The 27,647-nt window shown below is 55.4% G+C and overlaps 2 protein-coding genes and 1 pseudogene across 2 annotated transcripts; 1 reads left to right on the top strand and 2 right to left on the bottom strand.

Moving 5' to 3' along the window:
• Window positions 1-76: 76 nt before the first annotated feature.
• Window positions 77-12,418, top strand: XAB2 (XPA binding protein 2). The gene is made up of 19 exons (XM_011383254.2): window positions 77-218; window positions 4,192-4,340; window positions 4,634-4,757; window positions 5,004-5,201; window positions 6,054-6,188; window positions 6,272-6,436; window positions 7,998-8,142; window positions 8,609-8,760; window positions 8,859-8,978; window positions 9,093-9,224; window positions 9,319-9,450; window positions 9,543-9,656; window positions 10,560-10,722; window positions 10,821-11,011; window positions 11,218-11,340; window positions 11,429-11,600; window positions 11,867-11,996; window positions 12,110-12,219; window positions 12,310-12,418. The coding sequence occupies exons 1-19, from the start codon at window positions 81-83 to the stop codon at window positions 12,369-12,371; spliced, it is 2,655 nt and encodes an 884-aa protein (XP_011381556.2). The 5' UTR covers window positions 77-80; the 3' UTR covers window positions 12,372-12,418.
• A 1,189-nt stretch (window positions 12,419-13,607) lies between these two features.
• Window positions 13,608-27,472, bottom strand: CAMSAP3 (calmodulin regulated spectrin associated protein family member 3). Its single transcript, XM_011383312.2, has 20 exons — window positions 27,442-27,472; window positions 27,287-27,349; window positions 22,160-22,413; window positions 21,691-21,813; window positions 21,516-21,611; window positions 21,309-21,341; window positions 20,362-20,409; window positions 19,968-20,106; window positions 19,228-19,367; window positions 19,050-19,143; window positions 18,921-18,975; window positions 18,703-18,776; window positions 18,342-18,411; window positions 16,805-18,245; window positions 15,816-15,955; window positions 15,448-15,737; window positions 14,971-15,067; window positions 14,489-14,601; window positions 14,299-14,417; window positions 13,608-14,213 (listed from the first exon to the last, which is right to left on the bottom strand). Exons 1-20 carry the CDS (start codon window positions 27,470-27,472, stop codon window positions 13,908-13,910), a joined length of 3,726 nt encoding a protein of 1,241 aa, XP_011381614.2. The 3' UTR covers window positions 13,608-13,907.
• Window positions 25,063-25,181, bottom strand: LOC111732994 (annotated as a pseudogene).
• Window positions 27,473-27,647: the final 175 nt, after the last annotated feature.

Below are 27,647 nucleotides of genomic sequence, written 5' to 3'. Positions count from 1 at the left end.
CTGCTTCGGGTCGCTGGCGACGTCTAAGCGAAAGTCAACAACATGGGACACGCTCTTGGGAAGGGATTAGCCAATAGGAAATGAGTCTGGATCAGAGGCGGGGCGGGGCATGCAGAGCGATACGTCATTCTAACGCGACTCCGGCCTGCAGCTGGAAAGCCAGGAAAATGGTGGTGATGGCGCGACTCTCGCGGCCAGAGCGGCCGGACCTTGTCTTTGTGAGTCTGCTGTGGAGCTGGGAGTAGCCCACGCTGGGGGCATAGGCGCCTGGATGCCGCAGGGGGGTTCAGGCGTGACCTTCGGGGATCTGGGCCAAAGCTCTGTCAGCCCGAGAGCGGGAGGACCCTAATGGACCAGGGGCCGTATGGTGATGTCCGGACCAGGCTGGCCAGGAGTAAAATTCTGGTGCCGGAACCCAGGTGGCCTAAATAAAGAACTGCTGTCCAGATTAAAGCTGTGGTGTCCAGGGCCGAAGGGTGGGAAATAAGAGCGCGCTGGGAGCGGGAGAGGAGGGAAATTCGAATAGTTGAGAGGCCGCGTGTCTGAAGTAAAGAGTATGGTGACCAGGCTAGGGTTTTGGTTTCTGCGGTAAAGGCTTGGTGTCCCGGATTATGGCCTAGGTCTGGTCCTGACACTTAGTTTCTGGGATAAAGGCTTGGTGTCTGGCTTAGGAGAACCCTGGAGTCAAATAAAGATCTGCTGATGAGCTGGTTAGGCAATGGCCAGTGGGATCCTGAAGAGTCAACGACTTGGTATCTAGAGTAGAGGCCTGGCATGTTCACTAGATTCTTGGTGTTTTCCCACGAACTCAAAAAGAGTCTGGAGGCTTTCGCTAGAAATAAGTAGTAAAGATTTATTCAAGGGTCTTAGAGTTTGCAAACTGGAAACAAAGCTAGGCAGAAATCCAGAAGTATTCCGAAGAGGAGAGAAAAGTTGAGTTCTTATGGTAGAAGGTACATTCTTGAGAATAATAAGCCCTGCATTCTTAACCTGTAGGATTGATCCAGGATGGTTATCAGTCAGATGTCATCTGGTCTGGATGATGTGCGCCAGGTCGTCTAGAGTTTGGGTGCCAGGATGTCTGGTCATGTCAGGTGGCTTGAATATTAAGTCCTTCTGAGGGTAATAAGAGGGTCATCTGGAGGTCTGGTGTATGTCCAGGTATTGATACACAACAAACTGATGTAAATCCAGGCAGTGACACAAGAGTAGAAAGTTCAAAAGGTCTGTTCTCAGGATAGTTAAGAATAGAGTCGTTTCCTTATATCTCAACCTACTTGATTTTTTAGTAATTTAGCAGCTTGACTATAGTGACTCCATTTTCTTTCTTTCTTTTTTTTTTCTTGTTTTGGGAATATTCCTTTTTTTACCCATTCCCCCACTCCACTCCCCTTTGGCAACCATCAGCTTGTTCTCTATACCTGTGGGTCTTTTCTGTTTTGTTTTCTTAGATTCCACATATAAAGGAGATCATACAGTATTTGTATTTCTCTATGTGACTTTTACTTAGCATAATACCCTCTAGGTTCATCCATGTTGTCACAAATGTCAAGATATCATTCCTTCTTGTTGACTAATATTCCATTGTACGTATGTATGTATACATCAGTGTGTGTGTGTATATACACACACACACACACACCACACACACACACACACACACACACACACACACACACACACAAACAACACATCTTCATCCATTCATCCATCAGTGGACACCTAGGTAGCTTCGATACCTTGAAAGCATGATACTTCCCACTTTGTTCTTTCTCAAGATTTCTTTGGATATTTGGGGTCTTTTGTAGTTCCATGTAAATTTTAAGATGAATTGTTTTAGTTTTGAGAAGAATGCCATTGGTAGTTTAACAGATACTGCTTTGAATTTGTGTATTGCTTTAGGTACTAAGGACATTTTAACAATATTAATCCTTATAATCCATGAGCAGGGTGTAGCCTTCCATTTATTCTTCAGTTCCTTTCTCTTATAGTTTTCAGAGTTCAGGTCTTTCACCTTGTTGGTTAAATTTATTCCTAGATATTTTATTCTTTTTGATGTAATTGTAGATGGGATTGTTTTCTTAATTTTACCTTCTGATCATTCATTGTTGGTGTATAGAAAAACACAACAGATATCTGTGTATTGATTTTGCATCATGCAACTTTTCTGAATTCATTTATTCTAATTTTTGGTGGAGTCTTTAGAATTTTCTATATATAGATGTCAGCTGCAAACAGTGAGAGTTTTACTTCTTTCCAATTCAGATGCCTTTTATTTCTTTTTCTTGTCTGATTGCTGTGGCTAAGACGGCCAACTGCACTGAATAGTAGGCATCCTTGTCTTGTTCCTGACCTTAAAGGAAAAGTGTTCAGCTTTTCACTATTGATTGTGATATTAGCTGTGGATTTGTCATATGTAGCCTTTATTATGTCGAGGTGTGTTCCTTCTATACTCACTTGTTGAGAATTTTTATCATAAAAGATGTCAAATTTTGTCAAATGCTTTTTGTGTCTATTGAGGTGATCATATGATTTTTACGTTCAATTTTGTTAATGCGATGTATCACATTGGTTGATTATGGATGTTGTACTATCCTTGGCATCCCTGGGATAAATCTCACTTGGTCATGGTGTATAATTCTTTTAAAATATTGTTGAATCTGATTTGTTAGTATTTTGTTGAGAATCTTTGCATCTGCGTTCATCAGTAATATCGGCCTGTAATTTTGTTGTAATGTCTTAGTATGGTTCGAGTATCAGGCCAATGTTGGCTTTGTGGAAGGAGTTTGAGAGCATTCTCTTCAATTTCTTGAAATAGTTTGAGAAGTACAGGTATTAATTTTTCTTTAAATATTTGGTAATATTCACTGCGAAGCTGTCTGGTTCTGGATTTTTATATGTTGAAAGTTTTTTGATTACTACTCCAATTTCAGTGCTAGTAATTGGTCTGTTTAGATTTTCCTTCTCTTCCTGGATCAGTCTTGAAAGGTAGCATACTTCTAGAAATTTATTCATTTCTCCTCAATTGTTGGACTTGTTGGCAGTTAATCGTATGTAGTACTCTTTAGTATTTGTTTGTATTTCTGTGGTGGTGTAACTTCTCCTTCATTAGTGACTTATTTGGGCTCTCTCTTTTTCTTAATGAGTTTAGTTAAGGGTTTGTCAATTTTGTGTATCTTTTCAAAGAACCAGCTCTTAGTTTAATTGATCTTTTTTTTTTTTAATATCTATTTTATTTCTGCTCTAATTGTAATTATTTCCTTCCTTCTGATTAAGCTGGGTGTTTGGTCTTCTTTTTCTAGTTTCTTTAGGTATAAAGTTAGATTGTTTATTTGGGATTTTTCTTGTTTCCTGTGGTGAGCCTGTATAGTTATGAACTTCTCTCTTAGAATCGCTTTTCCCATAAATTTGGGAAAGTTATGTTTTTATTTTCATTTGTCTCGAAGTCAGTTTTAATTTCCTCTTTGGTCCGTTGGTTGTTTAGTAGCATGTTGTTTAGTCTCCACATATTTGTGTGCTTTCCAGTTTTCTCCCTGTGATTGATTTCTAGTTTCATGCTATTGTGATCAGAAAAGATGCTTGACATGATTTCAGTCTTTTTGAAGTTATTGAGGCTTCTTTTGTGGCTTTATATAGGATCTATGTCATTTTATTTCTTCACTGTATTCCTCAGTGTCCAGGCTAAAGGCTGATGTGTGGTCCATATCTGTCTTTCTGAAATAAAGGTTCAGGTTCCAAGTTCTGGGGCACAGTCGAACTAGACTCTGGCACTTAGTGAGAGCCTGAAGTGCCAAAGACGTGGTATCCAGGACAAGGCATGTTGCGAGGAGGTAGAGGCGTGATGCCCAGGGCAGAGGCCTGGTGTTGGACTAGGGAGCCTAAGGAGTCTGGTGCTCTGGGCCAGAGAGTGGGTAGCTTGATTTAGAAGGCCAAAAGACTGGTGTCTGGGTGATGGTCTTATGTCTGGCCTAGAACCCTATGACTGAGGCATCTGATGATCTGCGTCAGATTGTGGGCAGTAGAATTCTGAGGGCTAAGTCTGGACCGAGTCCTGGTATCTGGGCATCTGGTGACCTGGCTCCGAGGGTGGGCACTGGGGTATGGGTAAGGGTCTGGTGTTTGGAGTGGAGTGGTGCTGTGCTCAAGCTCTGAGGGCAAGTCTCTCTCCTCCCCATTCCCTGGCCTTGGCAGGATGAAGAGGACCTCCCCTATGAGGAAGAAATCATGCGGAACCAGTTCTCCGTCAAATGCTGGCTCCGCTACATTGAGTTCAAACAGGGAGCCCCGAAGCCCCGGCTCAATCAGCTGTATGAGCGCGCGCTCAAGCTGCTGCCCTGCAGGTGGGAGCAGTTCCAGCTGCTTTGCCTCCTCCAGCCCCCACCCCACCTTGTTCAGTCGTAATAGCACTGGCCAGTAGGTTCTGGGTGGTTGCTATGTGTTCTGTCACTGATTATACATCCTCTGATGAGTCATTTCACCCTCCCTGATGTCCCGGCCTAACCCCTCATTGCTGAGACTTGTCACTCCTCCCCAGGCCCCTTCTCCCAGCAATTGCCTCGTGGGACAGGGTGAAGGATTCTGGGGCTCCAGAAAGCTGACCAATCACTGTGCACCTCCTTCCCCTACCCCCCAGCTATAAACTCTGGTACCGCTACCTGAAGGCACGCCGGGCACAAGTGAAGCCCCGCTGTGTGACTGACCCTGCCTATGAAGATGTCAACAACTGCCACGAGAGGGCATTTGTGTTTATGCACAAGGTTGGTGGGGGCGGGAGGAGCTGGGCCAGGGGATGAGTGGGGAGGTGGGGCCCAGAGTCCGTGGACGTGGATGAAGCAGGGGAGGTTGGAGTCCTGTTGTCTCTGTGAACTTGAGGTTGAGCTAGACTTAGCCACGAAGGGACAGGGTTTTGGATCCTGCTGCTTTCTTGACTTGGCTGTAAGACATCAGGTGTTTTTGTGCCATAGTGCCAGCAGCTCAAACCCTGCCTCTCTTCATGCTTCCAGATGCCACGTCTGTGGCTAGACTATTGCCAATTCCTGATGGACCAAGGCCGCGTCACTCACACCCGCCGCACTTTTGACCGTGCCCTGCGGGCACTGCCCATCACACAGCACTCTCGTATTTGGCCCCTGTACCTGCGCTTCCTGCGCTCACACCCACTGCCTGAGACAGCTGTGCGGGGCTACCGGCGCTTCCTCAAGGTAAGCTTATTGGAGAGTGAGGCGGGGCCAGGTCAGGCAGGTGGATCTGTTCTCTAGGTCAAGAATTCCCACAACTGGCTCAGTGGGACACTAACCCCATGCGGGATGTCACCTAACAGTATGTGGGAAAAGGGCTCCTTGAGACAGGTAGGCAGGCTCTTGTTTGCAGTTTATTTGTTTATTCTCCAAATAGTTTCCAACACCTGTTTCACGTGTGTCCCCAGCACGTGGCAGGATGAAGAGGACATTGAGACACGTGCTGGGGACAGTGTGACTAAGACAGTACCTGCCTTCAGGGAGCTTTCAGTCTGACTGGGCAGACAAATACACACGGGCTTACCACGTTGCAAACCAGAGTAAAACTGCAACCGTGAGACGGCAAGGAGTGGAAGACAAACAGCTATGGGAATGTGTAACAGGCAGGGTGGAGAGTCAGGGTGCAAACAGGATGGGGCTGTGTGGTTTTCTCACACCTATAATGTCGTTTACACATCGTGAAACCCTTAGCACAGGGCTTTTGGGTAGCAGGCTTGTGATGAAATTAGGGCCTGGCCTGTGCAGGCTGGACCATTGATGTCTAAGCCAGACCAGTCAGGACTGGGATTGGACCAGTGGGGCCCAGGGTGGAGTAGTCATGACCAAGGCTAGATCAGTAGGGCCCAGGCCGGATTGATGGGACCAAGGATGGACCCATGGGGCCCAGGATGGACAGACATGGCTAAGACTGGGATGGCAGGGCCAGGACAGTGGTGGCAGTCTGATGGGTCGCCCGTCTGATGGGAGCCACTGAGTGGGGAAGGGGTCACAGCAGTGTGGCCCTGCTGACTGCCGGCATGGTGGGTCGGTGCCCAGCTGAGTCCTGAGAGCGCAGAGGAGTACATCGAGTACCTCAAGTCGAGCGACCGGCTGGACGAGGCTGCACAGCGCCTGGCCACCGTGGTAAATGACGAGCGCTTCGTCTCCAAGGCCGGCAAGTCCAACTACCAGGTGGGCATAAGGCTAGACAAGGGCCAGGTGGGAGGACTCACTCCCTCAGGGCCAGGGCTGAGACTCCTTCTTGCGCCCTGCAGCTGTGGCACGAGCTCTGTGACCTCATCTCCCAGAACCCGGACAAAGTGCAGTCGCTCAACGTGGACGCCATCATCCGTGGGGGCCTCACTCGCTTCACCGACCAGCTGGGCAAGCTCTGGTGCTCGCTGGCCGACTACTACATCCGCAGTGGCCACTTCGAGAAGGTGTGTGAGCACACTCTCCTACCAGTGTATGGCACTTGGGAGATGCATGGGGACACACATGTAAGGAGGTTGCATACAGAGAGCCCGTGAACACGTTTGCTCTCCTGAAGGCCTGCTGGCAAGCACACCCGAGGTCAGCCAGACCTGGGTTCTCCATGGCTGTGTGGCCTGCACCCCCTAAGCCTGGGTATCTTCATTTGAAAAATCGTGAGCGTGACAGTTGCACCCTCACAAATCAAGTACCGAGCAGGTGGTCGATAGGAGGGTCACTCCCCAGGTGTTGTTAACCTAAAAGGCCTAACCAAGCGAGAGAGAATAAGCGTTTATTTGAGATCCAAAAGAATAACTGTTTTGGAAGGCACTGATTAAGGCAAAAACCCAAATAGTGTTCCGATTAGGAGTCAAGGCAAGGTATTTATGAGAAAAGAACAAGATTATGTGAGTAAAAGGAAGAAATTTCTACAGGTGCAGATAAGCTAACATAGTGATGTTGATTTGTAACAATGTTTTTGATTTTTAGTCCAGTAGTCATAATATCTGCTCTTTTTTCTTTGCAAACAGTGATTTAAGATACAAAATTGCTTTAGGCTCAGTTCAAATGCTGTTTTGCCCTGTTTTAAGATTTCAAGGTTTGAGGAGTAAGACGTGCACAGCAGTCCCTCTGGGGTAGCAGCTCTGACTTCATTTTAAAGTGGCCTCTTTTACATTATTTTTTATAGTCAATGTCCATGTTACCTTATTCTCTCTCGTCCTTGGTCAGTGGAGGGGGATGATAGGTACATAGAGCCCTGAGAAGTCCCCAGAGGGGCTAGCTTGGGCTTTTGGGGGCTTGGGGGAGGCAGGAGCAGAGGGGAGTGAGTCTGAATGGAGAGAGTGGCCTGTGAAGGGCTAGGGAAGAGGCTGGCTGCGTCCCACTGGGTGGAGCCACCAGCCAGGCTTGAAACGTGGCCAAGTGTCCATTTTACAGTGACTGTTTAGGCTGCCACTTAAAATAGAATGCGTGGGCCAAGGTTGGTGGCACGAGATGAACCAGCAACCAGGTGGAGGCAGAGGAGCAGGACCAGCCAGGGGCAGGGGTGAGGCAGTAGAGCCCAAGCTTGGGGGAGCAGGGCGAGCGGGAGAATGCGAGCTGGTGAAGGAGGGTGGGGTGGGCATAAGAGGCACTTAGTAGCAATGATTGAGCTCTCTGCGGCTGAGCTGAATTTAGGGTTCTTGTAACGGACCTGTGTGCCAGGCACTTGACACATCTCCCTTGAGTCTTGCGGTGACTCTGAACGAGTGGCTGTCACTCTCAGTTTACTGAGGAGGAGTTGAAGTCTCCAGATCACTCTAGCAGGGCAGGAGACAGCTCCAGTCCTGGCTCTGCCAGGCATCACTGCCCAGGGCCTGATGGAGTGGAGCAGCCCCCCGGGAGTACGCAGGCCCAGGGGAAGGCCCTGCGAGGAGCCCAACTTGGGACTGATGCCAAGGGTGGTGCTGCCAGATTCCCAGTGTCCGTGTAGGGGGGACACATGCCTCTTCACTGCCAGCACTCCCTTTTCACCCCTCCCTGGCCCCACAGGCTCGGGATGTATACGAGGAGGCCATCCGGACCGTGATGACCGTGCGAGACTTCACGCAGGTGTTCGACAGCTATGCCCAGTTCGAGGAGAGCATGATTGCAGCTAAGATGGAGACTGCCTCAGAGCTGGGGCGGGAAGAGGAGGGTGAGCGAGCTCCTGGGGCAGTCCTGGGCTGGTGGAGAGTCGGCCGTTGTAGCTTGCAGGATTTGGGAGACGGGGAGAGGAAGAGGTGGTAGGTCAGGCCAGCAGGGAGGGAAGTTGGGTGGATGTTGCGGGCAGGGGAAGAATCTTGGCAACTAGCCAGGACCAGGGATACATCTCAGGCTTGGCCTGGACACTGGTGGGGTGGGGAGGAAGTGCTGGATGGATGGCAGAGGTTGGCAAGGAAAGAGTTCTGGGGGAGAGGTACAGGCTGGGGGCAAGTCAGGTGAGTGTGGTTTGGGGGCAGCTCAGGCTGGGGCGAGCAGGGAGAGGGCAGGGTGAACAGTGGGATGAGTCTGGAAGACCCAGAGCATTTGGCCAAGGGCTGGAGGGAAAGAGGGCTGGGAGACAGGTGGCTGTGTACCGAGACCCTCACTTCCACTTCCCCGGCCCTCCCCATGGGTCCCAGATGACGTGGACCTTGAGCTGCGCCTGGCCCGCTTTGAGCAGCTCATTAGCCGGCGGCCCCTGCTCCTCAACAGTGTCTTGCTGCGCCAGAACCCGCACCATGTGCATGAATGGCACAAGCGCGTGGCCTTGCACCAGGGCCGTCCCCGGGAGGTGCGTGACTGCTCCGTACCCTCAGAGTTGTGTCCCCCACCCCACCTTCACCTGCCACGGCCCCAGTCATCCAGCCTGACCCAGTCTCTCCTGCCCAGATCATCAACACGTACACAGAGGCTGTGCAGACAGTGGACCCTTTCAAGGCTACGGGCAAACCCCACACACTGTGGGTAGCCTTCGCCAAGTTTTATGAGGACAACGGGCAGCTGGATGATGTGAGTGCATTTGCACGTGCATGTTGCGTGTAAGCACAAGTGCATCCTTGTTCAGATGACCCAGGGGCAGGTGGGTGGTCAGGGTCTCAGCCTAGCCTCTCCCTGTCCTGGCAGGCCCGCATCATCCTAGAGAAGGCCACCAAGGTGAGCTTCAAACAGGTGGATGACCTGGCGAGCGTGTGGTGTGAGTGTGGCGAGCTGGAGCTCCGGCACGAGAATTATGACCAGGCCTTGCGGCTGCTGCGGGTAAATACCACGCAGGGTATGGGGGAGGGGAGCGTGGTGTGTGGCCCAGCCTGGGATGCTCCCAACTCATGTTCTCTCTGCTTTCTCTCTGCAGAAGGCGACAGCGCTGCCTGCCCGCCGGGCTGAGTACTTCGATGGCTCAGAACCTGTGCAGAACCGCGTGTACAAATCACTGAAGGTGTGGTCCATGCTTGCCGACCTGGAAGAGAGCCTTGGCACCTTTCAGGTAAGCTGTCGAGACCCAACAGGTCACGGGAGGGGTGGGGCCGCTGACTCAGCCCCCCCCGGACGCGCTCCGACTTGTCCCCGCCCCTGCAGTCTACCAAGGCCGTGTATGACCGCATCCTGGACCTGCGCATCGCCACCCCCCAGATCGTCATCAACTACGCCATGTTTCTGGAGGAGCACAAATACTTCGAGGAGAGCTTCAAGGTGAGGGCCAATCAGAAGCTTCCAGGCAGCGGTGTCCCCTACTCTGGTGCCTTGAGCACTGTGCTAGTCTGCTGAGGCTGCTGTTAAAGTCCTACAGGCCGGGCGGCTTGTAGGACAGAAATTTATCTTCTCACAGTTCTAGAGGCCGAAAATCTGAGACCGAGGTGTGTACTGAGACCTCTCTCCTTGGCTTGTAGATGATCGTCTTCTCCCTGTGTGTGTGCATGTTTCTGGTGTCTCTTCATGTGTCTGGGTTTCCTCCTCTTATAAGAACACTGTCATTGAATTAAGGTTCACTCTAATAACCTCATTTTAACTTAGTTGTCTCTGTAAATACCTTATTTCCAAATACAGTCGCATTCTAAGATGCTGGGGTTAGGACTTAAAGATGAATTTTGGGGGACACAGTTCATCCCATCTCAGGTGCCAAGTCCTGCCTCTGTCATTGATGTGGCTGTGTGGGGGCTGTCTCTGCTGCTCAGGTGACGGGTCGTAGGTCCATAGGGTGTCGTATGTGTACACGTGTACATTTGGATACTGTGCATATATACATGGATGGGAGTTTGTACAAGTACACATGTGCCATCCCCCGCCTGAGTGACAGGCCCTGCCCCTTGGCCTGGGCTCTAGTGTCTGCAGAGCTGAGGATCCACCTCCTTCACTCATTATGTCACCTACTGGTGACTTAGTCCTGGTCTGACCCTGTTTTGGGGGTCCTACAGTCTGTTGGGGGAGACAGACAATACATAGGCCCTTCTGACGGCTCCATGATTGTAGCAAGGGGTGGACAGGGCTGGGCCCCACTCACTGAGCCCAAAGGAGACACAGGCAGGAGTGTCCTGGCAGACTGAGCCAGATGGTCTCGTCCTGCGGACTCACACACAGCTCCCTCTCTCGGGGCAGGCATACGAGCGTGGCATCTCACTGTTCAAGTGGCCTAATGTGTCAGACATCTGGAGCACCTACCTGACAAAATTCATCGCCCGCTACGGGGGCCGCAAGCTGGAGCGGGCGCGGGACCTCTTTGAGCAGGCGCTGGATGGCTGCCCCCCTAAATACGCAAAGAGTGAGGAGGGCCAGGTGGCTTTGTGCAGGGTGGTGGGGCGGGGAGGGGTGTTGTGGGCCAGGCCACAGACCTCCGACTCCCCTTTTGTCCTGCTGCAGCCTTGTACCTGCTGTACGCACAGCTGGAGGAGGAGTGGGGCCTGGCCCGGCACGCCATGGCTGTGTATGAGCGCGCCACCCGGGCTGTTGAACCCGCCCAGCAGTATGACATGTTCAATATCTATATCAAGCGGGCGGCCGAGATCTACGGAGTCACCCACACCCGCGGCATCTACCAGAAAGCCATCGAGGTGCCTGTTGCAGGGGGAAGAGTGGGGGCTGGGGGACCCTTAGAGGGTGGAAGGGGTCCTGTAGGCTAGAGATCCGAGCATGCCTGTGCCTGGGGACTGGGAGGGAGTATTCTGGAAGCTCAGGGACCATCCTGGTTTAGTGGGAAATCCGGAAGCAGCTCTCTTTCCACCTCACGCCTCTTCATTGTGACCCTGTTGTCACCCAGGTGCTATCGGATGAACATGCCCGGGAGATGTGCCTGAGGTTTGCAGACATGGAATGCAAGCTAGGGGAGATAGACCGAGCTCGAGCCATCTACAGCTTCTGTTCTCAGATCTGCGACCCCCGGGTAGGGATGGATCCCAGGGCAGGTGGGCGGGCGTTGAGAAGCTGCAGCCGAGTGGGCCAGCTCATACAGACACCTCCACCCTCCACAGACAACTGGGGCCTTCTGGCAAACATGGAAGGACTTCGAGGTCCGGCATGGCAATGAGGACACCATCCGGGAGATGCTGCGGATACGCCGGAGCGTGCAGGCCACGTACAACACGCAGGTCAACTTCATGGCCTCGCAGATGCTCAAGGTGTCTGGCAGCGCCACAGGCACCGGTGAGCAGCAGTGGCCACCCCTCCCCTGCCAGGTCTGCCCTGGGCAGCACAGTTCCCGGTTTTGGGGCCTGTGGGTCCTCCCTCCGCCCCCTGCCCAACCTTGACCTCATGGGTCTGGGAGCATCACGGTCTACCTCTATCATCCCGGTCTGAGACTGAGAACTCATTGAGGTCTAGGGCGTCGGGGACAGGTGAGGACATCAGGCAGCTGGTGTGGCTGTGGAGAGGGCCCACTCACAGCGTCTGACTCCTGACCCTCCCCCCAGTGTCTGACCTCGCCCCTGGGCAAAGCGGTATGGATGACATGAAGCTGCTGGAGCAGCGGGCAGAGCAGCTGGCAGCTGAGGCCGAGCGCGACCAGCCCCCGAGGGCCCAGAACAAGATCCTGTTTGTGAGGTGAGGATGGGGCTGGAGGCTGGGAGTGAGCGCGCTCCTCCGGAAGGAGGTTCTTGGGGAGGCTGGAGAAGTGGTTGGGCCCAGCTGAGCTGTGTGGCCTCTATCCACCCCAGGAGCGACGCATCCCGGGAGGAGCTGGCTGAGCTGGCGCAGCAGGCCAACCCAGAGGAGATTGAGCTGGGCGAGGATGAGGACGAGGATGAGATGGACCTTGAGCCCAATGGTGAGGGGCCGGCAGAGTGGTGGGGGAGGTGGGGCAGGATCCCCTTCTGGAGAGCTGGAGAGTGACCGTGCCTTCTTCCCCTCCCCGCAGAGGTGCGGCTGGAACAGCAGAGCGTGCCGGCCGCAGTGTTCGGGAGCCTGAAGGAAGACTGACACCCACTCCCCACCCCCCACAATGAAGCCTGTGTTTGTAGGACGCAGTCTGAGCTTCCTTCTTGCCCACCCTTCCTTCTGCCAGGTGCCCGAAGGGACTGCCAGCTCATTCTCACTCTGGTCCTGGGCCCAGCCCCCCACTTCCCGATTGGCTGGTAGGGGAGGTGGGGCAGCCGGGCTCTGGGCCAGGGCACACACCCATCTTCATCCTGCAGAGCCAGTTCTGGACTGGGAGACCAGTCTCTCTGCTGCCTGAGGCCTCCTTGATCCTTGAGCCTGGGGCACCTTGCTCCCAACTGCCTAGGTCTCACCAACCCCTGCCACCTAGGGCCTGTCTGTCCCCTCCCCACCACCCCAATCAGCAGGTAGAGATTCCCAGCCTCCCCCCAAGAGAACTGGTCAGCAAGCTTGGGAGGCAGGCAGTCCCTGGTCCTGGGACTTAGTTAGCAAGGCACTTCTCTCCTGGACAGTGGCCAGGAGCTAGACCTCAGCCATGGGCCATAGAAGGGTGTGGCCCTTAGTCCTAAGCTCTGGGAAACCATTATCGGGCTCTAAGCTATTAAGAGATTTTAAGCATTCAGGGATGTAATCAGATTTGTGTCCTGAATAGGCCATGCAGGCTGCTGTGGGGGGTCGACTTGTGACAGGAGGCATCTGGGGATGTGGGGAGGCCCAGGCTATTGGCTTGGACTGGGGGTCATGGGGACAGAGAAATGAGAGCAACAGAAGAGGCTTTGGGAGGTAAAATGTGCTGTATTGGATGGTATTGGAGAAGCCAGTCCCTCACCTGGCATGCCAGGGCTGCAGGGAGAATGGGAGATCAGTCTGGCTTGAACTTATGGTTTAGAGTCTGTATCAGACATCCAGTGGCCATGCCAGGAGGCAGCTGGATTCTCAGATGTAGAGCTCAGAAGAGAGAACATGGGAATCCCTGACCCAGGGTAGTTAACAGCCTAGAAAGGTAGGCAGGTGGCTGGAGGAGGAATGATCAAGCTTAGCAGTTGGCTGTGGACCAAGTGCCAGGCAAGGCCAGTAATTACAACCACAGAGGAAAATGAAGTGAGCTGGGGCTCGGGAGAGGAGGGCTGGTCAGTAGTTTCCTGTGCCTAACAGGTCAGTAAAGCAGCTGTGAAGTGGCCATAAGGGGTGTTGGCAGGGAAGTTGTGACCGTGGCAGGAAGTGCATGAGAACCAACAAGGGTCTGGAAGCAGGTTCAAGAGTGACCAGGAGACAGGAAACTGGAAAACCCTCAGGCAGACATCACGGGCACCCCAGCTAGCCTCAGGGAGATGTCAGCGCTCAAGGTCTCTTTATTTTACTCAAGAAAGTGGGGAGGACAGACAGGGGACTGAGCTGAGCCCTGAGTCCCTGATCCTCCCAGCTCAGCCCCCACAGCAGGACGGGACAAGTTATGGTGGTGGGACCTCTAGGCCCACCCAGACAAGGCTGGGGACAGACAGGGCCCAGGAATAACCACTGAATGTCTTCCAGGCTGTCCTCTGAGAGAGTGGTGGTCAAGCACCACCTGGGGCGGGGCTATTTGGGGGTGCTGCCCCCCTTCTTAGGAGTGGTGGGCTTCTTGCTCTGCCAGAGGTGTCCCTGGATGGTGAAGGCGTCCACGCTCATGGACATGGTCTTGGCGGGGATCTGGGTGAAGCGCTTGCGGTCAGAATTGTACTTGTAGATGCCCTCCACCATGGCAGGTGTGACTGTGCGGGGGCCGTAGCCTGCCAGCCGGGACAGCTCCTCCGTCTCCCCTGACAGTGTGTAGAGGGCCCGAAACTGGCAGCTCGAGTCCCGGAAGAGGATCAGGAAGTGGTTGGCCTTGCTCTTCTCAATTTCCTAGTGGGTGGGAGACACGGTCAGCCAGCCCAGTGGGGCCTTGGACCCTCCTGCTGGCCCCTAGACCCCTTTGGCGCAGGCTCACCTCGAGAATTCGGTTCTTCTGTGGCTCGTTTACCTTGCCCGCCAGGCAGCAGTGTGACAGGGCGTTGTGGATGATGAACTTGTTGGACTTGGCGCTGGGCTCCTTGTATAGCCGAGGACCTAGGGGGAGGGATGGTCAGAGGGATGACCCAAGACGGGGCTCAGTGCTCACTGCCAGGAGCCCCGCTTACCCGTGTACTCAGGCACTGATGCTGGGGAGGAGGCGGTGCTGCCATTCTCCCAGTCACGGTCGCGGCTCCCAGGCAGTCGGCTCGGGGACATGAGGCCAGATGGGGACGGAGCCCTGCAGGGAGGAAGGGATGGGATAGGAAGTGGTCAGTGGTGGGTAAAGCCACTCAGTATGCAGTGAGACCAGGGAAAGGACAGCCCAGAACCCTGTGCAGAGCGGAAGATGTACACGTCTGGCACATCCTCCCAGGTCCGTGCGCGCCTCTTGCACTCTCCGGCCTCAGGCACACCGACCACTCCCTCAGGCGCAGAGGGCACGTGCTTATTAGCTCTTCTCCGTCGGGTACAGACAGTCCCATTTGTACACACATGTCCTTTCATCCCTTTAGTTGCAGATACACACACTCATGCCGTAGCACACTTGTAGCTCACACACATGCACACACATAGACTCTGAGAGGCCACTTGCCCAGACCAAACTCACCGAGATGTGAGCCTTTTCACACCAAGGTTATTGGCCTCATTGGCCACAGTCGACAGCGACAGGGTGGACTGAGAATAGACCTTGCTGAGCCGAGAACCTGGGGGTAGAGGGCATCAGATCAGGCCCCACCCGAAAGACCCTTTACATCCGGAAGTGCCCAGTGGGGACCTGCCTGGCAGACTGGGTAGAGAACGTGGGGTCGGCCCTGCCGAAGACCCTCACCCTGTGCAGCCTCCAAGGGGGCCTGATCCATTAAGCCGTGGAAAGAATTTGAGGCCAGCTCTGCCCAACAGCCCTTACCCTACTGCAGGCCCCATCTCTCTCTGGAGGTCTTCACCTAGCAAGCAGGGCACCCTCGCCTGGGACCCTTATCACTCACATATGCCCTGCACCCCTGAGATCCTTCCCCCAGAGAGGCCCCATTTAGCAAGCCCTGGAAAGAGGTGCTGGGCAGGCTGCACCCCACAGTGTCCTCACCTAGCAGGCCACGGGCTGGGCTTCGTGCCAGGGCCGAGTCATCGCAGCAACCAGAGCGTGGCCGGGGGGCCCTCCGTCCACCCCGGCCTGGTCCCCCGGTCCCTGAGGCCCGTGGCCGCAGCACCTTGTCCAGGTCATCCATCAGCTTCAGTTGGGCCCGGCGTTCATACTCCAGCCTCGTGAACTCCCCCCGCCGGGGGCCAACCTCCTCTTCAGCTGGCGCCTGGGCAGTAGGGGCTGGGGTTGCTGTGGGCGCTGGGGGACTGGCGGCCACTGCCTCCTGGGCCAACCTGCAGATGGAGGGAATGAAGCAGTCAGACCACAGGGTCAGCGGCGGCAGGGGTCCCTGGCACCGGGCCCAGCCTTACCGCACAGCCTCTTCCCTCCGCTGCTCCTTCTCGGCCTCCTGCCACTGTTTCCGACGCCGTGCCTCCTCCACCCGCCGCTGCTGCCGCTCCAGCAGGCTGGCCCGCTTTTGGGCCATCTCGTCCTCGGGCTTGTCTTCATCCTGGGGGCAGATACCAAGTCCAGCTGGCCTCCCCTCCCCTGGCACGGCCAGTCTGATCCGTCAGCCCAGCTTGCCAGCCACTCACCTGTCCTTTCTATTTTAATTATTCTAAAGGCATTTAATTGGTACCCGCATTGTGCACAGCCCCAAGTGCCGGGTCCTAGGGTACGACAGATGGGACAGACCTGGGTTCTGCTCCCACAGAGTACTTAACTCGGTGGGGAAGACAATCTGATATTACACCAACAGGCAGCTACCGGTCTGCATTATGGGGAGGGACGTATCTCCTCGCCTTGGGGAACCGAGGAAGGCTTCCTGGAGGAGGCAATCCAGAGGAGGAGGCAGACAACTGGGAAGGGGTGAGGAGAGTGGTCCAGGCTGCTCAGCTGAAAATGGCCAGGGATTGGGGTGGGGAGCAGTATAGACCAGTCAGGATGTGACTGCAGGTGTCCAGGTGAGAGACGGTGGCCCAGGCTGGGGGTGCCATGAGGATGAAGAATGGACAGGGAACAGGGTCAGGAAAACTGGCAAGACCATTGGTGTGGGGAAGTGTGAAGGAGAGAGCGAGCAGGAGAGATGCCATGGAAGACCCAAGCCTTGTTTATCCATCCTGTCCGTCACCCACCCATCTATCCGTCTGCACACCCCTATCCATCTACTTATCTACACTCTATGCACCCACACACACCTTGTCTGCCCACTCCTACTTGGCTACTTACCCACCTCCTGTCCATCCACCAGCTCCATCTATTTTCCCATCCACTGGAATGCCCTATCGTCCACTTGCCCAATCCACCTCCCCACCTGCTGACTGACCTTCCAAACCCCACACCTGCTCAGGTGATGTACCTTATAGAAGAAGCCCAGCCCAGTGCGGGGTTCTCCCTCTGAAGATGCCTCTTCCTCTAAAGAATCTTCAGCTCCAGGGGGACTCCCGTCTCCCTCCTCCTCGGCCGAAGGCTCTTCCAGGCTGCCCAGTGGGATCTCGATGAGGCCTGGCCTTGCTGAGGGCTCTTCAGGAGGTGGCCCCTCTGCCAGGAGGATGGAGGACCGCGTCTGCACAGGCACCTGGCTTGGCGAGAACTTTCGCAGGTGGGGGAGGCTGTCTACATCATGGGGAGGCGTGAGCACCCTCGTCAGTGGCGCCAGCCGCAGCTCTGCTGGTCGGGCATGCTTTGGGCTGCGGGGTGTCGGGCTGGGCCCGGGCCCAGGGCTGCGCCGGGCAGCTGGGGCACGCCGTGCAGGGCTAGGGGATGCAGCTTTGGGACCCATTGTAGGGCCAGGGATGACCCACGCAGCGGGAGGCGGGGCGGGCCCAGGGGCCTCAGGTGGGGCCAGGAGCCGCTGCTGCTGGTCCGTGAGCCTCTGCATGTCCCGTTGCAATGAGCTCAGTGCAGCACTCAGCTTGCTGACTGCCCGGTTATAGTCCCCCAGCCCCTCAGGGGGCACTGGGCCCAGTTCTGGTGAGAAGGTCACTGCCTTGGGCCGTGGGGACGGCTCACCCTGGCCCTCGCCCGCCGGCCGCTCCCCACTAGGGGTTGGGCTCGGTTCGGGCTCGGGCTCGGCCTCGGCCTCCCCTCCAGCTTCCCGTGGCTGCACCTGCAGGAAAGCGCTCTTGCCTAGACGCTGGCGGTGCTTGGCAAAAATGGCCTCGATCCTTCGCTTCTGAGCCTCTATGGCCCGCCGTTTTTCTTCCAGCCGGGCTCCAAGCTCACTCATCTCTGAGCTCAGGGCTTCTGGTGCTGCTGGGGTAGCCACTGGGGACCCCACTCCAGCCTCCGCCTCAGCCTTTACCAGCTGCTTCTTGCGTTCAGCAAAGCTGGTCATCTTCACTTCAGAGTTGCTGGCAGCTGGGGACGAAGCCACTGCCTTCGGCGAGCCCTCAGACAGGGCCGGTGGTTTCAGTACCTCCCCTGCCTGGCAGGAAGAGGGTTTTGAAGTGCCCTCCAGGTGGGGCAAGTAGGCAGGTGCCTTGTCCGGCGGGTAGGAGGAGGGCAGCATCGGTTTGGAGGGCCCCTCAGGGGAGTGGAGGTAGAAGCTGCCATCGGCAGCCCCGTCTGGGAGCAGCCGGGGCTCGGCACTGTGGATGATCTGCAAGGCCTCCTCAATGGTAGGCAGGTCGCCAGGCTCCGGGGGTGGCTGGGCAGGGGTCCGGGCTGACACAGGGCGCGGGGGACCCAGGCTGTCTGAGCTGACTGAGCGAAGTAGGACGGGGTCTCCCATGACGACATCCACATCGCTGTCCAGGCCAAAGGGGGTGCTGAACGATACTGCCTGGGAAAGGGGGCGGCTGGGCGGCCAGAGGGAGGGGTTAGCCCCCAGGACAAGCCCTGACCCTGCCCTGGCCCAGCCCTCTCCACTGCCTGGGCCTTTGAGATGCACTCACCTGAGCTGCCGGTTCCAGGCCTTGCCGAGGACCTCCATATGGGACATGGATGGGGAGGACTTCAGGGAGCCTGGGAAGGGTGGTGAGTGGTCAGTCAGTGGTCCCTGTGGGGATCACTGGGGACCCTGGGTGGGGTCAGCCAGGGGGTGTCGCTGATGAGTCATTATGTGGATGGATACCTAGAGGCCATTAAGTATCACTAGAGAGTCCTGCTGAGCCACTGGGGAGGTCATTGTGGGAATCAGTGTGTCATTCCATAGGGTCATTCAAGTGTCAAAGGGACCCAATGGAGGGGTCACAAGATGACATGGCACCAGCTGGGGCAGTCTTTCTGAGTGGGGGTCTCCAGGGCTGCCCTCACCTGTGGATCCTCGTAGTGGGGACTGGGGGCCACCGGGTGACAGGAGTGGATGGCGGAAGTTGAACACAGGAGAACTGCCAAGAGATGCACGTCAGCCGTAGGAGCTCCTCCCTCACCTCTCCCAGGGTGGAGATCAGAGCATCCCCTAGCCCGTCCCAGTGCCCAGCAGGGAGGAGCCCATCATGGCTGTGCACACTCACCCAGCGGGGAAACCGTACCTGCCACCACTGCTATTTTGAGGGGTGGAAGCCTCTGTGGCCCGGGGGGAGGCGGCTGCAGCAGGGAGAGGAGGGTCAGGCGGGGCTTGGCCCTCCCCACCCCCAGGTGGACCTAGGGCCAGGCCTCACCGTGACCATCAGGCAAGTCCTTGGCCTGCACGAAGTCAGGTTTCAGCACCTCAAAGCACATGAACATCTCGGCTAGCAGCACCACCAGGTTGATCTGGAGGTGGAAGGCAGGGTCAGCTCACAAGACCCACAGCCCTGGATGCCCACATCAGCCTACCAGGCCCCAAAATGGCCTTACCTTGAGGGGAGGTGGCACATAAAGCAGGTCCTCAAGGGACAGTGGGCAGCCACGAGGAAGGCGGGAGGCACAGAAATCCTGCACGAGCTGGAGGTTGTACAGGCTGTCCGCCACGGACATGGGGTCCTTGAGGCACACTTCTGTAGGGACAGGATGCCTGGGACTATGGGAAGGAGGAGGGGGCCACAGGGAGGGGGGACCCAGCAGCCAACTGACATGGAGGACCCCCTATGGGCCCTGGTGCCACGTGCCCTGCACCAGGTGGGTACTGTGATAGGCTGTTCGTCAGGTCTCTGTCTCTACTACTTCCACTGCTTAGATCACTAGGCCCCCAAGAACTCAACTCAAAAAGCTTTTCTTGATCACCTGGCACCCTGCAGACCACTTAACTTCTGGAATGTTCTTCTGGATGAACTTATTGTCTTTTTCTCCCAACCAGGATGTGAGTCGCCTGAGCTCTGTAATTGTTCTCATTAGATCCCTGGAATCTAACATAGGGTCTGGCACACAGTTCACACTCTAGAAATACTTGCTGCAGGAATGAATCACATGAAGTGCAGAGAGGTTTAGACACTTAGGTGAGATCACACAGCTAATCAGGGGAAGAGGGAGGTTCAAACCCAAGTCTGCCAATTCTGGAAGCTGTACTCATAGTGACTATACCACTCTGGGGACAGACTCCTGGGTCTTAGGACACCAGACTCCCCAGGGCGGGATCTGGTCCAGGCCCATTCACTCACCCTCGAGTCGCAACAGCTGGGGACAATAGCAGTGGATTGTGGCAGCCAGTGCGGCCCCACTCGCCAGGTCCTGGAGGCCAGTCACAGTGGGAAAGCAGGGTGCACGTCGGGCCACGGCACGGTCCTTGCGGTATCGGATCTGTAGGTGGGAGCCAGATCAGGTCAGAGGTCAGGCTGGCCCCCAGGTCAGAGGTCATGCAGGCTGGGCAGGGAGGCCTGGGGTTTCCGCCATGAGGGGGAGTGAAGCCAGGGGTCCCAGAGCCAGAGTGAGGGGCCAGCCTGGAGCAGGGGAAGGGCAGCAGCAAGAGGCAGAGGAGGTGTCTGCGAGCAGCCAGGCCAGCAGCGGGGGCTGGGGGCAGGGACTCCTGGGACCCCGGGGTGGGGGATACGTTACCATGGGGGGTTTGTTCCCCGACTCCTTCAAACAGAAGGCAATTGCGTGCTGGGGGGAGAGGAGCAGCCGTCAGCGGGGCGGGAGGGGTGCTGACTTGCTGGGCCCCTAAGCACACCTCCGGGAGTGGGGGAGAGGAAAGCCCTGAGCCCTGTTCTGAGCCCTGGCCGTTCAGCTCCCTGAATGCACTCTGGCTGGCTTTGGGGACCTCAGCTCCTCCCAGCCTGGAGGGACACTACAGAGCAGCCTCCCATGCAGGGAATCTTCCCCCACAAAAGACTCAGGTCCCAGCTTGGGGAGGGGATGCAGAGGAAGCAGGTAGGCAGGACAAGAACCCTAACCCAGGCCCCAGGATGGGGGAAAAGAGGCCCCGGAGTGAGCAAAGGTGAGGACCCCACCCAGCCCAAAGCCCCCTCCCCACAAGTAGCAGTCACTTTCTCTTTGTGCTTCAGGGATAAGCACCCCTGTGCCCCCCCCCCGACTCCCCGCTGGGATCTATCCTTAGAGAATCTGGAGTCTCAGTTAAGAAGGATCTGCCACCTTTTTCTGGGTTTGAGGGTCTTCTCTTGGTTGGGGGGGCATCTACTCCATGTGCCCTGCCCATTGGGGTTAAGATTATGTGTCGATGGGCTAGGTTCTCCTTTCAGAAACGCCGGCGGGGTCCCTCCCTCAGCTCAGGTGTAGACCTAAGGGAGTTCTACCCTCTTGATTGATGGGAGGAGGGAGAGGTCATCCCATCAGGTAACTGGGGAGGGGTCTGCCCTCTCAGTGAACAATGGAGACTCACTCCCACCTTCCCTTGGTTTACAGAGGGGTTCTCTCTGTCCCCAGGGCTGGGGTCCCACCTCCTTTGCTCACAGTTGGGGGAGGGAGGAGCAGGCAGGCAGAAAACACACAGACAGAGCGACAAGCAGGACAGGCAGACGGGGCAGTGATATGGCCCCACTTACAGGAACCAGCTTCCAGTACCAGCGTGTGGGGCACTGATGCCAGAGAGGAAGAGGAGAGAGCAGCAGGCACAGGGGAGAGGGCAGAGAGAGAGAGAGAGAGTCACCTCCAACCCTGTCAATGCGCAAACGGCCAGAGGCACAGCCCTGCCCTGCCCACCCAGCCCTCTGACCACCTGTCCTTCCCACCATCCATCGCCTTAGCCTCACCGAGGGCTGTGCTGGTGCCACCCCATCTGCAGGGGCTGAGGGAGATGCTCTCTGTGCTGCTTCCTGCTCCGTCTTCTCCTGCAGCCGCCGGATGGTCTGGGGGGCCAGGAGAGGTCAGTGCCCCGGTCACTGGGTGATCCTGGCTCCCAGCCCATGGTGCCCCAACCCCACCTACCGTGTCCACCCAAAAAAGGAGCTTATGCTCCAAGCTGGCCAGGGCCAAGGGACCGGGTAGCGTCTTTGTCCACTCGAAGGCGAAGACAACCATGAGAGCATCAATGACAGCCAGGTGGGCTCCCTGTGGGGACAAGGACTGAAGGGTGAGACAAGAGCAGGAAGGAGGCTCTACTCGACCTGCCAAGACTGAAGGATAAGAACCTGGAAGTGGGAGGGGCTTGAGGGGCAGAGCCGGGATTAGTGGGTTAGGCTTCGGGAAACGAACCAAGATAGGGGTCCTGGAAGAGCCAATCCTAATAGGCCAGACTTTGAGGTCACATACTAGGTCTCAGGATCTGGTGGGCCAGGCTGGCAAGTCCTCAAGGGCCAGAGTAGTATCTTTTGGGAGGAGCCAGGGTTGGTGGGCGGAGCCCTGGAAAGGGGCAGGTCCAGTGGGCGGGACCTAACGGGTAGGGGCGGGGCCTTACCATGAGGATAGGCTGGTGTCTCAGGTCCGCCTCCTGCACTGGGCGCTCGGGCAGCGAGGGCACCGTGCCCCTGCGCGCCAGCAGGGCCAGCAGTGCAGCGGGGCTGGGGGGTGTTTCAAGTTGTGGCAGCGCCTGGCGCCAGGCCCGGCAGTACAGCTCTGCCGAGAGCAGCAGTCGCGTCACCGGGGGCTTCACGTGCTCTTGCGCGTACTGGTCAGTGTAGAAGGGCTCCCACAGCTCCGAGGGCACATGCTCTGTGCGGGCCAAGGAGGCGATAAGGACGGGTCAGGGCCAACAGACACACACTGCCTCGCCTTCAAACACGCAATCCCATGGCCCGGATTAAGGGGAGTGTCTGGATGAGGCTGGATGGCACAGGGGAGAGTTGGGGGCCGGGGCTGAGACACGAGAGGAAACACACGAGTGTAGCAGAGTTTGCTGGGGGAAGGAGTAATGTGAACGGTGTCCCAGGAGGTGGTGGTAGGGTGGGGTGGGGCGCGAATGCAAAGGTCAGGAGGTGGGAGACAGCAGTGCCTCAGGAAGATGGTGGGCTCTTGCACCTGGAGGAAAGGTCCAAAGAGATGGTGACGTGGCCAGCTAAGCGAAGTCTTGTTGGGGGCGGGGAGAGGGGGTAGGGGGACAATAATGACAATATCGCTTAATCGCTAGCCCTAGGTGCCCTATACCACTGCAACCCTAGGAAGATGCAGCCAGGGAACAATTGCTAATTCCAAAACTCAGGCCCAGGGAAGGAAAGTAACCTGCCCAAGGCCACACAACTGGGCAAGGCTGGGACTGGCTTCCAAACCCAGGACTGAAGCAGACTACACTATCTCAGCTTGGAGGCTGGGAAGCAATGAGCTTTAGCTTTCAGGACCAGCTGGCAAGGTACTGAATGGGGGAGGTGGACAGGCTGCAGACACTCTGAGGTGGGGGTGAGTGGTCTGAACTTGGTAACTGAAGGGAGGAGGGGGAGGAAGGTATCTAGGGCCCCATCAGGTGTCAGGGGAAAATGGAGAAAGGAGGGTGGTGGCTGAGATGGGGATACACGAGGCTGAGTCTGAGGGGCTGGGGCTTAGAAGAGCGGTGAAACTATGTCCTAGAAGCAGCCACAAAAACCCTGAATGAGACAACCCTAAATGAGATAGGCGGAGTACAAAGAGGCTTGAGGAAGCCCCACATATGGGGATGGGGGGCAGATCTCAAGTAGGAACCAAAAGTAGGGGGAGAAAGATCAGAATAAGATGCCAGAAAAAGGTGGGGGAAGAGGTGACCAACGCCAACGTGGTGGGACTTTGGCCTCACGGGGTTTTTCCAGGGAGGCTCCTATTCTCATTCCAATCAGAGCAGCTGATCTGTTTATTGGGGTTGTGTGTGTGTGAAAAAATGGGGGCAGGATTCTAATGCTCAAAAACATCGAACGTGACCAGACCTTCCTCAGGTGCCTGTCTTCACAGCTATGCTCCCCAGAGACCCTCTGCCCTTCAGTCCCTCCTTGTCAGGGCTCTCTCCCCACCTTCTAAATTCACACTTGACCTTCCCACTTAACAGCCCATCCCTGTGGACAGTCGTGCCCGCTCTCTGCCGCTCTCGGCTCAGCTCCTTGAAAGAAGAGTTTTCCAGGCTCCACCTCCTTCCAGCCTACCCCGGCCCCAACCTCCTTGGTCCAGCTCCTGCCCTCCCAGCTCCCAGCATCCTCAAGGCCAGCACTGGCCATCCAACTGTGGGCCCACATCTCGCCTGGGTCTCCATCCAGCACCTCCTTCTTCTGGAAGCTTTCCTCCCCCCAGCGTCTCCCAACTTCTCACCTTTTTCTCTCCCCCACCACTCAAACTAAGCACCCCTCCCCATGTGCCCTTCAATGCAGAGCTCCTGCCAGCTGTGTCTCAGCAGCCTCTCACCTAGACATGCCCCACCACACACACTATGATGGTTTCTATGGCCATCTGAGCACCTGCTGCAGCCTTAGTCATGACTACCAGTGAGCTCTGGGCATCTCCCATAATCCTTAGCATCTTGCTCCAAAATTGTTCCTTCTCCCTGTCCCCACAGTGAGAAATCATCATCCCTCTTTCACTCTCCTCTTTCAAAATCCATTTGGTCCTCTGGTTTCAACCTCCGAGCATCTTCCAAAGCCAAACCCTATCTCTCCAGCTCCTGTTCATCTCCTGCTCCTACTGGCAAATATTAAACAAGTTTCTTTCCTACGGGACTTGTCAGGGCCTTCAAAATGAACATGGGAGATAATGCTACCGCCAGCTAATGTTTATCGAGCACTTTCTCTATACCAGTGTCTCCACCTCTGGACTACAGGCATTTGAGGCGGGATAATTTTTTGTGTTCACCGCAGGGTGTGGCGGGCTGTCCTGTGTATTGTAAGATGGTTAACAGAATCCCTGGATGCCTGTAGCACCTTCCTCCCAAGTAGTGACAACCAAAAATGTCTCCAGACAATGCCAAATGTCTCTTGAGAGTCAAAACTGCCCCGCCTCCAGGACCACCACTGTATACTATAAAATGTTTATTAAGCATTTACTGCGGAGCTATGCTGTCTGATATAAAATATAGTGCAAGTCGCATATGTAGTTTTAAATTTTCTAGTAGCCACATTTAAAAAGTATAAACAAGTAACATTAATTTAGTAATGTACTTAACCCAATATACAGTTCACCCTTGAACATACATTTGAACTGCACGTGTCCACTTATACGTGGATTTTTTTCAATAAATACAATAAATGTATTTTCCTTTTGATTTTCCTAATAACATTCTTACTTTATTGTAAGAATACAGTGTATAATACATATATAAAATATGTGTTAATTGACAATTTATGTTATCCATAAAGCTTCTGGTCCATAGTAGGTTGCTGGCATTAAGTTTTTTGGTTTTGGGTTTTTTTACACCTACAGCACCTGGTCTTCCTAGTTGGTCTCCCATCCAAGTACTAACCAGGCCCGACCCTGCTTAGCTTCCAAGATCAGACGAGATCGGGCATGTTCAGGGTAGCACAGCTGTAGACTAGATAAGTTTTTAAGGGGTCGGAAGTTATAGGAGGATTTTTAACTGTGCAGGGGTGTCAGTGCCCCTAACCTCTCTGCTGTTCAAGGGTCATCTGTATACCCAGGATATTATCATTTCAACATGTAATCAATCTAAAAATATTGAGATATTTCACATTCTTTTTTTCACACCAAGTCTTCAGAAGTCACTGTGTATCTTACACTTATGACACATGACAACTCAGACCAGCCGCATGTGCTTCTTGACTACCACGCGGCAGGAACTGTGAGCACAGGCAGCGTTCACTTACACCAGGACAACCTTGAATGCATTTGGCCATTTAATCCTTACAATACTTAACATTCTTATCTCCATTGTGCAGATGAGAAACCAAGGCCCAGAGAGCTGAGATAACTTGCCCAAGCTCACAGAGACGAGCCGACATGAATCTGGTTTCCCTGCGCATCGTACTGATATTCTGAAGGCATAAGGAGTGCATGTGGTGTTTCCCAAAGTTGCTTAAAGATGGCAGCCTTTCTACCTTATCTCTGAGCTAGAGTTCTGCTGAGCCCACCTCCCTGCATTCCTGCTGAGCCTCCTCACACCTGTGCCTTGGGGTCACTAGAACTACCCCTTCCCCAGCCGCGATTCCCCCTGGGCACCCACCATGGCTCCCCAGTGCTCTCAGAGCCTCACTCATGGCCTGAGAGGCGCTCCTCAGTCACACGGGCCTCCTTCATCCCCCGCCTCCCTCAGCCACCACCAGGATGTGTGCATCCTCCTTTGAGAACTCCCCATTGGCCCATACCCCAGGCTTCTGTGCGTGTGACCTCCTCCCTCTGGCAAACTCCTACGCGTCCTTCAAGGTTCAACCCCCGTCTCCTCTGGGGAGCTTCATTTCTCCTCCCTTCCCTGGAAGATTTTTCTCCCCTAGGCTCCTCTGCACACCTCTACATCACAGACCTTATCACTCTAGGTAGCGACAATCTGGTTTCATGTCCCATGCCCAACGCTCCACGTCCACCCCACCCAGTCCATCCTGAGCACCCAGCAGGCATGGCAAAGCGTCCCAGAGTTCCCCACTTCTGTCTCAGGGCTGGGTGTCCCACCCTCCTCAGGCCCTCTGTTTAGAGAGGGTGGACAGGGAACAGATTAAATTTGACCCTCAGGGAGGGTGTCATACAGCACTAGGAGCTGGGTCAGTGAGTCAGTGCATCTCCTCAGGGGATCTCGCTTTCCTTTCCGTGAAATGGGATAGTAGTTTCTGCTCTGTCCCCTGGCCAGAGGATGAGAAATAATAATATTATTAATAAAAACATCACACCGATGCCAGTAGCAGTAATAGCAAGCATCTGTGCAGCGTGTACTGTGTGCCAGACACAGTGCAAAGGATTCTGTAGTCAGACTCTCTCCTCTGGCTCCCAGCAACCTTATGAAGAAGGTCCTGGGATTCCAATCACCCTTGCACTGCCCTGGCACACAGTGGGTGCCCCACAGACTTTTGCAAAATGAACAAGTGAACGAATGCCTTCTTTTACAGAGGGGGAAATGGAAGCTTGGAGAATGGGGATAATTTGTCCACAGTCTGGTAGAACGGGGACTCAAACTCAACTCTGATTCCCAAAGGTGAACCCTCTATGGCCTCGTAACCCGGGACATGAGGGGCTGAGGCAACCTGGTCTCCCCCAGCTAACTGCCTTCCTTTCTCAAGCAGATCCTTGAAGGCAGGCAGGGCCCAGAGCGGGCCCTGCCTGGGAGAGCGCAGGGAGAGATGGAGAGACAGGTTCTGGAGGAACCAGGAGAGGGACAGCGATCACTGAGACCCACACCCAGAACAGGTTGATCTGGGAAGGCCACTGAGGGAGGATGGGTTGTGCCCAGCTGGTGCCAAGAGCAGTGGGCAGGACCAGTGGGCAGGCAGGGTGTCCCCCAGGAAGGCCAGGTCCTCAATTAACCCCGGTCTTCCCTATGGCCAAACCCTGGCTCCCAGCTCCCGTATGGGGCCCTGACTGAGCCTGCCGAGGTCCTCCAACCCTGGGGACCCACCCGCATCCTTCCCTTCCGAGTGGCCCGACTTCTTCACACATTTGGGCCTTTGGGAGGGAGTGGGAGAAGGGTTTGCACCTGGGCCCGTGCCGCAGGCGATCTTGGACAAGCCATTTCTCTTCTGCAGGGCTCGCCTGCCTCCTGGGCAAAAAGGGGCAATAAGTCACAGTTGTCAGCGCTGTCCGGGGCCGTAGAAGGGAAAGAGGGGGCTCCCGGAGCTCCCCGCGCCGCACGCACCACCGGCAGGGCCGACGCGGGGTTCATGTCCGGGCCGGGGGGAGTCCTCGCGGACGCGTGATGTGTGTAAAGGGGAGGATGGCGTTCAAGGCAAGGCCCGCACTGGAGACCCCAGCCCGCCCGCAGACCCCGCCCCGCTCACCTGGGGCCCGGACGCCGGGGTCCCGGCGCGGAGCTGGGCCGCTGGCCCCACCCCCACCGC

This window comes from Pteropus vampyrus, unplaced genomic scaffold, assembly GCF_000151845.1.
Source record: "Pteropus vampyrus isolate Shadow unplaced genomic scaffold, Pvam_2.0 Scaffold510, whole genome shotgun sequence".
Classification (NCBI taxonomy): domain Eukaryota; kingdom Metazoa; phylum Chordata; class Mammalia; order Chiroptera; family Pteropodidae; genus Pteropus; species Pteropus vampyrus.
The sequence above is the reverse complement of the archived record's forward strand: the minus strand, read 5'-3'. Positions and strand labels throughout refer to the sequence as shown.

Coding starts and splice junctions, on each gene's coding strand:
- XAB2 (XM_011383254.2), top strand. CDS start 81: ATGAGTCTGGATCAGAGGCGGGGCGGGGCATGCAGAGCGATACGTCAT. Junction 11,012..11,217: donor TCTACCAGAAAGCCATCGAG/GTGCCTGTTGCA, acceptor GTTGTCACCCAG/GTGCTATCGGATGAACATGC. Junction 11,341..11,428: donor CTCAGATCTGCGACCCCCGG/GTAGGGATGGAT, acceptor CACCCTCCACAG/ACAACTGGGGCCTTCTGGCA.
- CAMSAP3 (XM_011383312.2), bottom strand. CDS start 27,472: ATGAACCCCGCGTCGGCCCTGCCGGTGGTGC. Junction 22,414..27,286: donor CGCCTGCGGCACGGGCCCAG/GTGCAAACCCTT, acceptor TGGCCCGCACAG/AGCATGTGCCCTCGGAGCTG. Junction 19,144..19,227: donor ATGTGCCACCTCCCCTCAAG/GTAAGGCCATTT, acceptor TTCCACCTCCAG/ATCAACCTGGTGGTGCTGCT.